The sequence below is a fragment of the Eleginops maclovinus genome, chromosome 22, assembly GCF_036324505.1.
Source record: "Eleginops maclovinus isolate JMC-PN-2008 ecotype Puerto Natales chromosome 22, JC_Emac_rtc_rv5, whole genome shotgun sequence".
NCBI classification, from domain to species: Eukaryota; Metazoa; Chordata; class Actinopteri; order Perciformes; family Eleginopidae; genus Eleginops; species Eleginops maclovinus.
This window is the reverse complement of record NC_086370.1, coordinates 9451027-9466116: the sequence shown is the minus strand read 5'-3', so window position 1 is coordinate 9466116 and position 15090 is coordinate 9451027. Positions and strand designations below refer to the sequence as shown.

General features: G+C 43.1%; 1 protein-coding gene across 1 annotated transcript in view; it reads right to left on the bottom strand.

Moving 5' to 3' along the window:
- lyst (lysosomal trafficking regulator) overlaps positions 1 to 15090 on the bottom strand; it is a 58183-nt gene that overhangs the window by 8531 nt on the left and 34562 nt on the right. Inside the window, 24 exon segments of the mRNA XM_063874968.1 lie at positions 863 to 1015; positions 1103 to 1158; positions 1332 to 1393; positions 1563 to 1659; positions 1745 to 1890; positions 2374 to 2562; positions 2662 to 2738; positions 2876 to 3052; positions 3486 to 3695; positions 3777 to 3988; positions 4082 to 4273; positions 4878 to 5030; positions 6081 to 6247; positions 6428 to 6658; positions 6800 to 6969; positions 7812 to 7992; positions 8697 to 9312; positions 10248 to 10376; positions 10463 to 10661; positions 10744 to 10881; positions 11837 to 11986; positions 12727 to 12900; positions 13840 to 14085; positions 14579 to 14769. Of these exon segments, the coding sequence (XP_063731038.1) occupies positions 863 to 1015; positions 1103 to 1158; positions 1332 to 1393; positions 1563 to 1659; positions 1745 to 1890; positions 2374 to 2562; positions 2662 to 2738; positions 2876 to 3052; positions 3486 to 3695; positions 3777 to 3988; positions 4082 to 4273; positions 4878 to 5030; positions 6081 to 6247; positions 6428 to 6658; positions 6800 to 6969; positions 7812 to 7992; positions 8697 to 9312; positions 10248 to 10376; positions 10463 to 10661; positions 10744 to 10881; positions 11837 to 11986; positions 12727 to 12900; positions 13840 to 14085; positions 14579 to 14769 (4316 nt within the window).

Below are 15090 nucleotides of genomic sequence, written 5' to 3'. Positions count from 1 at the left end.
TCACTTTAACAGAGTAAAAAGCCACGCTGGATGCTCTGAAGTGTTCAACTTGGAGCACAATGCTAATGCCAGCATACAAACATGCTGATTAAAAAGGCTTACACTTTTAATTTTAGTCACTTGTTTTAAAGATTCCATTGTCTTTTATCTGTTTCAATTTCTTCACTTGAACCTTTTAATTGCACTGCTCATCTTATGTCTGTGAAACACTTGGTAAACCTGTTTTTGAAGAGTGCTATATAAATATTATTTCTTCTCCTTCTTCTTTTTTTAATAATTAGGTATAATGTTCCCGTGTTTGTTACCTTAGTTTGCTTCCTTTATACCGTTTGCATTGGATACACCTTCTGTGAACCCCTTATTTGCTCAAAAATCCAACCATAAAGTATTTCACTGAAAGCAGTGTGAGACAATAATAACAATAAGTGTGTTTTTCTGCAGAGAATGATAGTGTCGTGTCTTATCAACATGATTGAATTTGGGCATAGAATACTACAGAGCTTGGCAGGTATCAGGGGCAGAATACATAAAAAGTAATTTAATGAATAACTCTTACTGCAAAATATTTTCATGCAGCATGGTTTTGTCTATTCACCAATCTTTTTCTCAGCAGTAGAGTCTTTCATCTCAATATTTCCATCACCATCCTGTGTCGCTAAATTTTCATATTCAAATGAAACATGGGACTGAATTTTCCCTTGGGATCTGCTGGGTAATCTAAACCTCAGTTCTTTGCAATAATTAAATAAAACAGCTAAAGCAAACACACCATAACATCTACTGTATGTCAGTCATGAGCAATGCCATCGATTTTAACATTTGTTTCCTGATGGAGGGGGACCTTTTGTTCCCTTGGCCTCACCTTGGTGTTGTCAAAGGCTAACAGCAGGGTCCTGCCATTGGTGAGGAATATCTCCACAGCGTTGTCTCTGAGCTGCCACCAGCGCTTGTGCACCTCCTTAATCTCCTCGTACGTCCAAGAGAAGGAAGGTGCCTCCGTCTCACCATGAAGACTCTGTAGCATCATACAAAACACATCCAGTGTGAGTAGCCTGGGAAACTCACATAGCTCTGACAGTGTGGAAGAGTCCTCTGGCTTTACCTGGTTGTCATGGGCGTCTGCAGCATTGTCCTCCACAAAGTACATCCCAGACTTTCCTGTGAGAAAACATAAGGTGAGTGAGACTTGGTGTACAAACAAAAGCCTCCTCAGCACACATTTGTGTCAGAGGAGCAATATTCTCTAGTGGCTCAGAGATAGCACATTATTTTTTGTTACTGGCTGACTATATTATGCACGGAGCCGCTGTGCGAGATGGTCAGTGTCTTACCCAGCAGCAGCTCCCCTGCTGTCTCTCTGGAGGGGGCGACGCTGATGCACCGTCTAGTGAACCTGAGGACAAAGAGACAGGATTTCTCATACAGGGAAAAACACCATCTGAATAACGCATACACCTCTCAGTGAGACATTTATATGCCTTCTGCAGATCACCCTGAGAGGAATATGATGTTAACTACAGGCTTACTGGCATGAAATGTGACAGGGAGGTAAAAAGTAATACCTGATGGGCTCGCTGGTGGCTTTGTCTTTGACGGTGGAGGAGAAGGACGAGTGGGTCTTGTCCTCAAACAGGAAGGATAATGGTGGCTTCATTGTGTCTAAACAAGACATAGAGGTTATATTAAGAATACCAAAGTAGAGAGAATTTGTCCCGAATTGTAAGTGGTGAAAAGGTTTCTTCACCTTCGGCCTTACGTCTGTCTTTGAGCAGGTATTTGTTAGGGATGGTGAGGTAGCATCTTTGTAGCCGCCGCCGCTCCCGGTTCGGCCCCTCTGTGGGGTCCAGCTGCCAGGACGTTGGGTAGGATGTCGGGTCGTACCAAACCGCACTGAAACAGACCATAACAGCCATCTCAATCACTTTGTCTACTCATATCAATACAGAATCCCTTGGACACCCCTTAACTTTTTAAGTAGCGCCGACGAAAGGTCAACACATTTGTTTCATTAGCAAACGCTGGAAAACTAACATAATGATCATCTTGTTAGTAATGTCATGTGTGAATCTTGATGATAATGTTTATGTTTACAGCATTTAGCTCTCAGCTCTGAAGCTTGACATCTTTAACAGCATTCTGGTTCTATGAATGCCTGAATTTGTTTTTATTATTTAAATGAATATATCAAAATAAAACTTATCGTTTCACATTAGAATGTGATTTCCATTCTTTTTAAAAATAAAATTACCAAAAGATCGAAAGAAGGAAGAAGAAATAATTATAATAACCATCATCATTAAAGAAACGGGTTTCTCATTGCACTTCATTCTAATACTGTGTGAGTCCCGGAGAGAGCTGAATGTCAAAGCCTACCGGTCATGCGTGAGTTGTTGCACCAGCTCCTGCCAGTGTCTGCTGGCGCTCAGGTCAGTCTTATAGAGTCCCCTGATGTGCAGGATGACTTTCTTTCTCTCCATGCCTTGTCGCAGAGACACATTCTGTGTGATGTCAGCTGCAATCTTTGAAATGTCCTTGGACTTTCCATCAAGCCTCTGGATAAGACTGCAGAGTGAGAAATGAGTGGGACAAAGATATGGTTCAGACCAACATTTTCATGCAGTGAACATCAACTTCACATCAGGAAAAAAAGCCCCTACTCACTTCCTCTGAGTGTTGGCCATTTTCTTTTCCCATGCCACTTTGCTGGTTTTCTCTTCTGCTTCATACTTTAATTTTTCCTGTATAAATACAAGACACAATAGCAGACATGTTTTTTTCACCTGCACAGAAGTTGATATTAGACACTGCTGAACAGGAAGATTGAGAGAACTGAGACTTAAGGATGTTCCTAACGGTTAGTAATTGTAAGACTTACCTCTTTTATGGCTTTGAGCAGGTCCTGTTTGTGTGGAGAGTTAGGTGGGATGCAGCGATGGCCACAAAGCTTGAGCGAGGTCATGAATACACCCACGGCATTCTGATCGTCTTTGGTGAGGCTGTCCTTGTGATCATGCAGCATCTCATACAGGTACAGTGACAACTTTGGTCCATGCTGAGTTAAAAAAGGGAGAGAGAGGGAAGAAGAAACCAAGATTTAATTTTTGTTTGTGTCTGAAGCACGTCACAGACAGTGATGGACAGGAAACAAGTCTTCTTGGGGCCAGTTGACCGTCAGTAAAGCCTGAGAAGAGGACGAGTGAAAGACTCCCAAGGCGAAGAGAGGGAGCTGCTGAACAGCATGAAAACATCCATCACAGTTATTTTAGAGTCAATGCCTGACAGCTCCATGAAAACTTGTCCACAGGAGTGAAAATGACCAGCAAAGCTAATATACTGAACGTTCACTCACACTTTCCCCTGAAACTAACATAATTTCTGCACTGTGTAAGCTAAAAAATTGCCAGAAAATATATCATTTGGGTGTTCTGATACTTGACAGGTGTGGTGAAAAATAGATTTTAATGATGTATTTCTTGCACACTAACCTCTAAACCTGGGCTGAGGCTCTCCTTGAGGATATCCAGATGTCTAGAGTCAAGCACAAAGTCCAGCGACTCCTTCCTGTCACACAGAGGTAGCGTGGGGCTGAGGGTGTGCACAAGAAGGCGGCCGATCTGGACCCGAAAAGTGTCCCGACACGACCATAGGATTCTTCGCCACTGCTGATGTGGGGTTCCTCCTCGACCCGTGCTGCCCTGTAAGATCACAACCATCAAAGCAGGGCTCAAACAATAACAATTAGCTCTTCAAAAAAAAGAGGTTCAGTGTTGTCATACCAGGCTGATTTTGATGCCGTCCATCATGAGTTTGAGAATGTCTTTCTGAAAGCTCTTTTTGCTGGCAGGCGGCAGGGGGAAGGGTGTGGGAGAATGTGGGACGGAAGCGAAGCCGCCCTCGTCCTGCGGTTGGTCACCTAGATCTGGCGTTAAAAACGGTTGGTCTGTGCAGTCTGGAATATTCAGCAGGTCAAATAAGTCCTCACTCACATCTGAAATGAGAGACAGCAACAAGCACAACGAGGATTAGGGATCAGGTTTGGATTAGGAAGAAGAGAATAAATTAATTGGAGAAGACTTATTACCATGGTAAATGAGTCTGTTGACGGCAAGAACCACAAGCCTCTGCAGCCGTTGGACGAACTCAGTCTCACTGGCACGGATGGGGTTTTCCTGGCTCATCCTCCTTTGCATCATCTGGTTGAGCTCATCGCTGGCTACAGAGCGCATCCGCATCAGGAGGGAATCAGTCTGGGCCAGAGAGAACCGACGCCGGCCTAAAAGCATTTATGTGCACAGTTGTGAGAAAAACTAGACGCATGTGACGGTACATCATTAGTAAGTAAAAGCACACATTCTTTTTTCTTTTCAAGGTTATGCAAATATTGTAGTAATTCATTCATTGCACACAGAGAAGATTATTAATATTCACTCATCTAAGTGCCATCTGTGCTGGAAATGCTTAACCGATCAAACATGCACACACAAAAAGGCACCAGTAGCGCACAAGGGTACTGGGCAAGGGGAAAGGGTGAGTTTACAGTGGTGTCACAGTCAAAATTGGGAAACATGCTCCGTGACAAGGAGGATGTTCTCCACTGCAGACCTGAGCTACCTGCTTCACAGTGGAGCATATAGGATGGAGCTCCAGAGGGGGAGGGGAGGGGGGAGTCCAGGGACAGGAAGCTGAAGGGAGGGGAGAGAGGGATCTGGCCATAGGAGCAGTAGTGCTGTCTGGGGATGCGGGGGATAATGGAGTCTTTCATGTCAAGGGAACCTTCAGATGGGACGAGGAGAGGATCAATGGAGACATATGGTGGTCAATTCTGCCTCCACTTGTAGAAAAACCACACAGCAGGGTTCCACTGTTGAAATACTCACCGGCGATGCTCTTGCGCTTCTGATAGATGGCATGATGTGGAGAGCTCGGCGTAGTAACAGAGCTGCTCAGCTTCTGAGGTTCCTGATTGGCCGTCGTCTTTATGAACTCGATCGCTGACTGAAGGACGCGGAACTGCAAAGCAACAGCCATCTCTGTGAAAAAACAAAACGATGAGACAATTAACTTTGCCATGTTGGAATTAGAATGTCCTTTAACAGGGGGGGGCTAGGCCTTTGCACTATTCATGTACAAAACGTCTGCCTTTCGAGCTCCATATACTGTACAGTAGATCAATTGGTCGAGCTGGCAGCCCATGTGGGCTTCGTCCCCAAATGGAGGACATAGTTGGAATCCGGCCTCTCTCCATTGCACCTCTATCTCTACAATAAAGGCACCAGTTTCCCAAAAACTTTCCAAATTAAACTGAATCCACAAAATGTAATAATTCAAAGATACAATAAAACTTCGCCCATGGTAATTTTAATATTCGTTGTGCTCCAGTTTTTTACATTGCCAATTTTTTGGCATATTTTTTTTGTGTCCTTGTAAGCCTTTGTGCTGAAACAAGGTTGGCAGTTGTAGTAATATATTCATATTTCTTCCTGTGACTACAAACCCTGCTTGAAATGGAATGTTTTAATCTGATGATTCAAAAATAGGTTTCTATTTGTGTAAGATGTTTAGAAATTAAACTTGCCCGTGAAGAGAGCAGAAAAGGAAGCTGACATATCAGTTTGGTTGAGTTAATTATGCATAAGTCACAAACATGCACGTCCACACAAACTCCTGGTGTTCATGAGAGCAGTATTACAGTTCAGTATAATTATTGAAAGGAGAATAAGAGTGTCATGTACGGAGCCGTAATACTTGTAATATTTATGTGGCCGCAGAATGACTTTATCATGTAAGAAACTGCAAAGTAATCAGCCATAATGGGAAAGAGATGGGAGAGATATTTTTCAGAGAGCAAATGTAAAGAAAAGGAGAGAAAACTATTTAGTAGGAAGATGGAGATGTGAGATAATTCTTAAATTATATTTTCCCTCCAATGAGTTTCCACTCTGCGGTTGTAGATAACAAAGCGCCGGCCCAGTTTCTCTCTGCAGCAGAGCATGGCAGCTTGAGATCATCCATAACCATAGAGCACAGACAACACTGATGTATTTTGCATGTGTATTGAATTTTAGAACTCCAGCCCTCACCCTGCGTGCGACGCATCTTGCTGGTCTGCATGAAACCCAGCAAGGTAATGAGGTCTTCAATGATGCGAAAGTATTGGGACCCTGAAGAGCTGCAGGAGTGGATCGTCACAGCTACCAACAGCTGCTGGATGTCACACACCAGGAGCTTGTAGTCATTCAGGGGAATACTGCAGAGGGAGGACAAGAGGAAAATATGAAGCAGAGGAAGTGAGTCTCCCACCTTTATATGCTAGATCAATGAACAGTGAGAGGATTAATTATTCAATTCATGGCTCAAACATTCAACACAAAACCCATGATCCCATGGAGGTGTTTGAATGAATCATCTTCTGTCCTGGCAGCCGTACCCATTCTCCATGCCATTGAGGGTAGACAGGGTGTTGAAGAGCACGTAGAGCAATCCGTGGTCTAGCAGGATGTCTGCCAGCTTGGGGCAGGCGTTGAGGAGCTGCAGCAGCATACAAAGGATGTTGTGCACCAAGGAGTTCTCATACAGGGAGTTCTCAATAAGACCCAGCACTGGGATGATACTGCGCTTTCTGAAGGGGGAGATATTTTCCATTTCCTCCAGGTCCAGACTGGGAAAAAGAAGAGAAAAAGTGATTTAACGTGCCAGCTTCAAAGACATGTATTCATACCGTAGACCATCCTATGAATAATATTCCAAAATGAAACAACTCATGGCAGCCTACGGTGCATTGCAAATGTATTGTACTCACTCTTCCTCCAGGCCCACTGGCCGTCCGAACAGCATCTCCAGGAAGCATTCGAGCAGCCCCTGGCTGCCCTGGTGGATGTACAGCTGGTTGGCCAGCAGTGAGAAGCCGTGGTTCTTCAGAAATTTCTCCTTCTGCTCTTTGGAAGCTCTGCTGAAATATGCATCCATCAGCTAGGAGGGAACAGCAGAATAATATGTGGTTATAGAAAAGGTGCAGTTTAAAAGCTGGCAATATGTTTGAGACTTTGATAATATGCTGGTACCTACTACAATATTTTCAGACACAGGGGATTAACACAGCGAATTAAGGGGATAGTTGGACATTTTTGGGCACTTTTATTATGTCATACAGAGAGATAAGTAGATTGATATCCTCCTCATAGGGCTGTAACACATTTTTGCATGCCTGTTCATCTGTTTGGAAACGTTTTGCAGTTTCTGCAAAGTTGCAAATAAAGATGCTAGAGGCTACCATTATTCATATGATAATATTTGGAGAATTTGATTCCAGTGGTGGTTGCGTAGGATTGTTAATGAGGTTTGTGATCCAAAGATTTGAAATAGAGCGTTGTTAAGTCCAAAAGTCAAACGTTATTTAAAAAAAGAGATTCCTGGAATTAAAAAATAAATAAATAAATTCCTGTGTCAATCAATATTGGTTGGCATTTAGCCTTTCAAGAACATTTTCACTGCGCTCTAAAAACGATCTGTGCAGATTAATTGTAAGAAACACATTTGTTACAACCATGGACTCTCATGTCTGCATCATAAATATGCCAACAGTCTGTTAACTTAGCATAACAACTGAAAACAGCCAGAAGAGCTAGCCTAGTTCTGTCCAAATGAAAATAAATCTGCCAACCAAACCCTCTAAGATGTCAACAAATGTGTAAAGATATAATATATATATAATATTCAATCTTACTGCATCATACAGTGTGTGAAGTTTGACTCCTTGTACTCAAATCAGGTCAACCTGCTTCACATCACATCAGAGACGACACTGCACCCACCTTCATGACACCCTGTTGGATGAGAGGCGACGAGTGGTTGACCAGGACAATGAGGGCCTCTGGCTGGATGAGCTTGTCCATCACCTCCTCCAGCATGAGGTCAGGCAGCAGCAGCAAGATGCCCCTCAGAAGATCATAGAGGCCACAGCAGATCAGCACCAGGCAGTCCTCAGTGCTGGACCTGAGGAAAACAACTTAGACTTTAGTGAAGAATTACTATGCTTGGACAGCGAGCTGAATTTCCTCAGTAAATACCGCCAGGGTATTTAAACAATCAGCTGCCCTGAATGTGAACTGAAGCCAGTGTATTTTCATAAGGAATTCAAGGTAACACAGGGTGAGTGATGATATACAAATAGTGAAGTATTCCATTATTGTCCGTCAGCGAACACTGCTACTAATAAAAAGACAAAGGTGCCTTTGAGAACAAAGGATTACAAGGAATACATCTTTTTTTAATTTTCCTATCAGCTGATGTCACCAGCTGGCTGCCACTGCAGGTAAAAATAAACTGAAACTGTCACTGCGGTAGAAATCATTTTCAAAGTTGGCTAAGGACTATCACCATAACCAAAGCTGTATTTAGAATATGCAAATCCCCACACAACTCTTTATCAAGCGGAGCGGCTGAGGTATTTATCTTTTGTGGGTGTTGTGTACCAGAACAATCCGTACATGGACAAGCAATTAAATCCAACGCTGAATGAGACTGTCAGTGCTCGCTGTACGCCGTTTAGAGATTAGCCAAAGTTTGGTCTGCACTTAATTAATAAGATAACTTGTAATGATATTGAGCATTCAGTTAGAAAATCCTGGGAGTGTTTTCTTGAGATGCACTAATAGCTTGTCTGCCTTGCCCTGTGAAAGAGAACTATGGCAGCATACCTGTCATTGGACTCGGTCTTGCTCTGCGCCCTCTCGTACCCGGGAGAGTAAGTGTAGCTCTCCCAGTCTTCAGGCATGGAGCCTCGGTCAGCTGAGTTAGGCCAGCGGGCGATGGCCAGCGAGCCGTTTGGAGCTGGGAAAGCCAGGCCCAGACTGGCCAGATTGCTGTGGCTCCTCTGAAAGGATTGAATGCCCTTCAGGCTGTCAGGGCGGCGCGGCGCATCGTCACTGGCCCAGTCGAACCTGTCCTCAGACTCTGCCATCCCAACGCTGCCCTCTGCTAGGCTGTCCACTTCTGCCGCCTCGTCCTCCACGCTGATGGAAGGAGTGCGCAGGGCTCCTCCCTCACCTATGTCCTTGGACTCACAGATTGTCTTGGCTGATTCGCAGCTGCTCAGGAGCTGCTCGTCACATCCGCCCTTCTTAAGTGTCTCGGTGCTGCCGAGAGCCTGCTGAGTGGCAAGGGAGACCCCGTCACCTTCACCCGACTCGTGTGAGCTACCATGTCCAAGACGAGGTGTCAGCAGAGGGGAAGAATACGGAGATGGCGCTAGACTAGGTGGGCGTAACGACTGATCGTCACCTCCATGTTCAGGAGAAGGACCGAGGAGGTGGCCTGGGAAAGAGAACAAGATAATTCAGGACTTATAAATCCTTAGGCTTATAACAGAAGGCCACTAAGGGCCTCATTTGCATACAGACACATTGCAGTACAAATATTTATATTGACAGTCTTGTGGTTGTGATAAGATAAGATGATGTTGCAGATAAAAATTAGGAATTATCATTGCCAAAATTGCAATTTTAATTGTGAACATTAATTGCCTTATTGCAAAAGTAACGTAGTGCTTGATATGCGTTAAATTACATACTTCTTAATAAATAAGAAGGACGTATAAATTACTTCTGTCTATTCCCCGCACTCGCCTCCGAACCGTTGGTGACAGGGCGTTCAGTGTTGCGGCCCCCACCCTCTGGAACGCTCTTCTTGCAGAGATCTGCAATGCTGCCTCCCTGGACATCTTCAAATCCTCACTAAAAACTCACCTCTTCACCATAGCCTTTGACAACTAACTCTACTTAGTCCCCGTCCTTCTTCCACAGCTGCTATTATTTCGTTTTTTTTAGTATCTATTCTTTAATTTGCCCTACTTTTTTGTTTGTTTATTTGTTTTGTGTCTGTCCTCACAACATGGAAAGCGGCCTTTGGTACCTAGAAAGGCGCTACACAAATAGAAATTATTATTATTATAAAGACATGCAGTACAAGACAATAAAGTCTCTCAAAAACATTATATTAAGAACTGCAATCTTTGCAAGATACAAACACATACGCCCTAATGCTTTTACGTCACCTTTTCCTAGAAGTAACAATGTTTACATTAGACCTTAAAATTAAAGCTCTGATGAAACAGGGCTGATACAGCTCTGATGTTTCCTTGTAAGAGGAAAAGCACTGCTGATTAAAAAATGCCCGAGTGTTTGTATTTCATCATCTTCACTGTGTGGCAGTGCTTTAAGGTCAGTGTAATGTAGTGTAAACAGCAGTACCTTCATGGTGTGCATCAGTGAAGACAATTGGGGAGAGCGACACCACAGAGCTGCTGGAAGACTTTCCTACACTGTTGGAGTGTCTCTGGTACATAATGGACTGCACCTTCTCCTGGTACAGCTTCCCATCTGCCAAATGACACGCATCAAACGAGCATTAAAGTAATGGCACTTTGACGGAAAAGGTGCTTCCTTTGACTGCACTGCCTCCTCACCTATGTGTAGAGAGAAGTAGAAGCTGGATGGAGTGTGGCAGACGTATGTGTTGGTGGGCGGGTGCACAGCTAACAGGAAGTTGTAGATGAGTTTCAGCAGGTCCATGTCCGGGGGAGACCCGAGGACCTCCTGGACGATTTTGACGAAGGACAGACAGACTTCCTGTGGGATGGCAGTCAGATGCTCATCCCGATTCTCCTTGAGAGAAACATAATGTGGTCATTAAACAGTCTCATGAGACAAGGGGCGTTGTTCCAGCAGATTTATGAATTTTACCTACCTGTAACACCTGGCAGGTGAGCAGGAAGCGGTGCACAACCTCAGCCTTGAGGAACTGACAGATGTTGAAGACCTGATGAGGGTGGTGCACCCTGATGAGGATCTCTAAGGCAGCAAGCAGCGTTTCCCACACCCCAATCTGATAGAAAACCACACAGACAGTCACAATAGAGGGGTAGACACACTCATTCTTTATCATCAAAGGGTGGTTTTGAGACTACTCTGCAAAGCAACACATATGGGACTAATTATTTGTTGTATTTTAATGCATTAGCAGCAGCCCATAATTGACTTCTCTTCAGAAAGAAATCTCTGCACATACAGTCTCTGAGAAACAAGGAAATTGTGACCACAGAGTTTCTCTGGAGCTGTATGTATTCATTACCATCTCATCCTTCAAATGATGATGATCAGGAATGAATGTTAATAAATTAATAGACCTTGAGAAACTAGAAATGTGCAGGTTCAGTGAAGCCACTCAGCGATAATGATTTTTCTCCTTTCAAACTTTTCTGTACTGTACTGAACATTCAAGTCTGACAAGAAAACAGCTAAATGTAATTTCTTCAACATCGTTTTTGACATATTAAGCCCATATGGGGTATCTGTTTATACACACTCTATAAGGGCAGGTGTTGTGTAAATATTCTGGCACATGCTGAAGAAATTAGAAAGGCCTCCGATTAAAGGCTGTAAGAAGAAAAAGCTCAGCTCAACTTGAAATGAAGGTACTGTTTAATAAGCATGTACAGCACTGGCTTTACAGGAAAATCAAAAAGCATTTAAAAGCAGTAACTCAGCCATGTAGATCCAGAATGACATCATCCATGGGTTATTATAGTCCTAAAAAGGATCAATGGACCACTAGTATTTGTTTACCCACTCATTTAAAAATACAATTTGCTCTGGAAACGTATAGTATTTGCCAATTATTTTAAGGCAAAATCCCAGAAAATAATTTGTACGAAAACATTGAGCGCAACTCACTGATATGGATCAAAATAAGAGGACTTTTTTTTAATTTCACCTCTTCCATGAGACTTTTATCTGTCTCCCGTCGCCCACAAAGTATGATTGATCCTGTGATTGTTTACCTCAGCCTTGGCCCAGATCTTCCAGTCCAACAGGATGTCTGAGAGGAGCCCGATATCCTGCACCACAGCGAGGGACTCAGTGTCCAACCGGAACTGCCCATCGTCCCCGAGGATGAGGACAGGTGCACTGAAACATCCATCCAGTAAAGTCTACAAGGACAGAGTATGGCCACCACATCAGAAAAACAGTCATTTTAAACAGTGTTTCTGTAATATAGTGCTGGTCACTCTCATCAGATTACCCTGCAACATATTGATAATCACTATCCCTTCAGACCTGAGGGTGCAGAATCCCAGACAGCAAGAGGGTCAATAAGTTCTCCATTACATTTTTCGCAGTGCTTATCACTCCGTCAAAACCAATGCCCTTTACTTACTGAGCAGCCTGTTCGGTATCGATCAGAGCCTATCATTTGTGACCAGCTTCACTGCAGAGGTTATAAATCTTAGAGCATCTCTGGAAGACCCAAGCAAGATAGAAGTTGGGTGTGCTTTTGCAGTGGAAATAGAAAAGAAAAGAATAGCTATAACACAGCATGTTTTGTTTGATATGGGAATGATTATAGTTGTTTATATACTGTATGTCACTAATCAGTTCAGCCCCATGCTATGCAATGTGGAATTCTAAAGTGACAAAGCCAATCAGAGGTGCTGTGTGACTCTGCAGGAGTCAGTGTTTCATCAAGTCAGACAGAATCCATTTTAGCACACGGCTCAATTACAGACACAGCCAGAGGGTCAAGTAACAGCAGGGTCACTAACGCCGGCTCAAAGGCACCCGCGTGTCGGGCTGGATCAGAATCATGGGGGAAAATAAGTGCCACTGAAGGTGTGTTACTGCACGGATAAGCAGAGGTTGTGTGTACCAAATACTTCACAGCGTGACTCACTTTCAGCATATGATATCCCACGATGCATTTGGACTTGATGAGGACCTGGTGGATCATAGAGTAACCATGGTAACAGTCCATTTCATGGATGCGGTGTTGGTTAAACTTGGACAAAGACAGCAGCACCTGCAGGGCCAGAGCCTGAGTCTTCTCACAGTCACTCAGCTCCACCGTCTGGATGCCGCAGACACAGAGACGAGGGACAGAGGAACACAAGGAAAAAATGTCTGAATGTGAACAATGCAGACCTCAAGATGAGCTCTCAAACAATGTCCCAGTTACTGTTATCGTGTTCTCACCAAAGCACACACAAACCTAAAATTGTACTTTTTCTGAACAAGGTGACATCAAATTACAGTCCCTGTTGGAAAGAAGTCACCAAACTAATATGACTCTCTTGATGATGCACAGGTAGATGGATTGTAACAGACATAATTAATTAGATGACTAACTCAGAATAAGAGCATTGACCGAGATATTTACACGGTTCAAATATGAGGTAAGGTAAAAAAGCATGGTCATTTTTTGGGGGGCTAAGAAATACATTTCATATGGAGCACCTTCATGAATAATAGTAAGAAGCAGCATAAAGAATAAAATAAACAAGTGTTTCTAAACGGTCAATTAATGAATTTGCAGATTCCCAACTTGAATAATTGTTTGGTGTATCCAACAACAAAAATAAATGAGAAAGGCCTTTAATTTCCCAGCGCCCAAGGTGATTTTGTCGAATGTTTTATTTTTGTACGACCAATATTAAAATTACAACGACTTCTATTTCTAACATAATGTCAACACATATAAAATCAGTAAGTTGCCATATTTGAGAAATCTTAATTGTTTGGCATTTTGCTAAATGACTGAATGATTGCTGGATAATCAAAATAGTTGGATATTTATTTAACAGTCATCGGACACATCCTTGGTGTTCAACTGCCTTTACTATTATAGCCATTGTATTTGTTTACAACTTGGAAATTAAAATCATTGCTTCTTTGTTTGTTTTTTGTCTTCTCCAAAATATTGAACTTTTCCCATCCTGGAATACCTCACTCTCTACCTAGAGCAATCCAGAAACATCAACAAAACAGGGATCATCTCCCACCCTCCTACCTGTGCGAAGAGGAAGACAAAATTTCCCGTTCCTCCGATCTTGTGCAGGACGCTCTGCAGGCCGTGGGTCTCAGTGGGGAGCAGAGCTCTGAGGGAGTTGGGCTCCAGGGAAACACTCTGCACCTCCTTGGAGCTGAACGGCCGCTGGGTGACGACCGTCTTGGCCTGACCTTTCATCCTGATTACAGGCTCATAGATTGTGTAGACTGTAGGGCTGCTGGGAGCATACACCACTGCCAAACTCTCCTATACAAAAAAAAACAATGCACACATTTATCATTTACAGGCAGGACAATGACGAGATATAGCCTAGAGCTACACTTTCAGCATTGATTTGGAACATGTTTAGGAAATAACAGAAATGATATGAATGTGGAGGGAAGGTCATTCTTTCGTCTTGCCTTAGCAGAGTTACAATCAACAAAGTAATTAACCTTAAATGGGAGAAAAACTATTTTCAGTATCGCTAAAATAGCTGCAGCTTAACTGTAATAGCTTTTTCCATTGGGGAAAAATTACTTCTTAGTGCGCAGTATCATTAATGACAGCTAATTGGACCGGCACATTACCCATAGACCGTGAAATGAAACAATAAATGAGACATAGGGGGGATTCGCCATGCATCACAGAGCACTTCAAGTACAGGTTTTAACAGTAACAACAGTAGGTAAAGTAATAAATGTAGTTCTTGTTGTTAATATTTGGGAAACGATGAGATTAACTGTCATCAAAGACTTACAACCAAGGCTGTTGTGTCCACATCCTTGTTCTTCATCAGAAGCTCTCGCACATGCTCACACTTCAGGCCTTCCAGAGTGACAAACTTGGAGATTGACCCACTGGGCTTGCCATATTTGCAGGGCATGATAGAGGTGAGGTCAGGCCCGCTGGTGAACAGGTAGAGGGCCTCCTCAGATCCGATTCTAGATCCTGGAATATAGACGCAAAGTGTATACATTTACAATACTCTCCTAAACGCTGAAAAATGTATGCTATAACAGAAGCCTGAATTCTGGCAAGTAAAAAAGTGAACCCCATGAGAGGATGATTCATATTTGTCCATCAATAACTTCTTTTTTATTTCTTGTTTTCATGAAAATTGGATGAAACTGCACTCCTTTTTTCCCAAGAAGAAACGGCAGAGGCTAAGCTAGTTTAAAGACATCACTTGGGTTCACACGGGTTGAGTTCGCTCAGAGGCGAACCATTCACGGCCAATTAGAGGCAACAACAGAAGTATTCAGAAAGTCT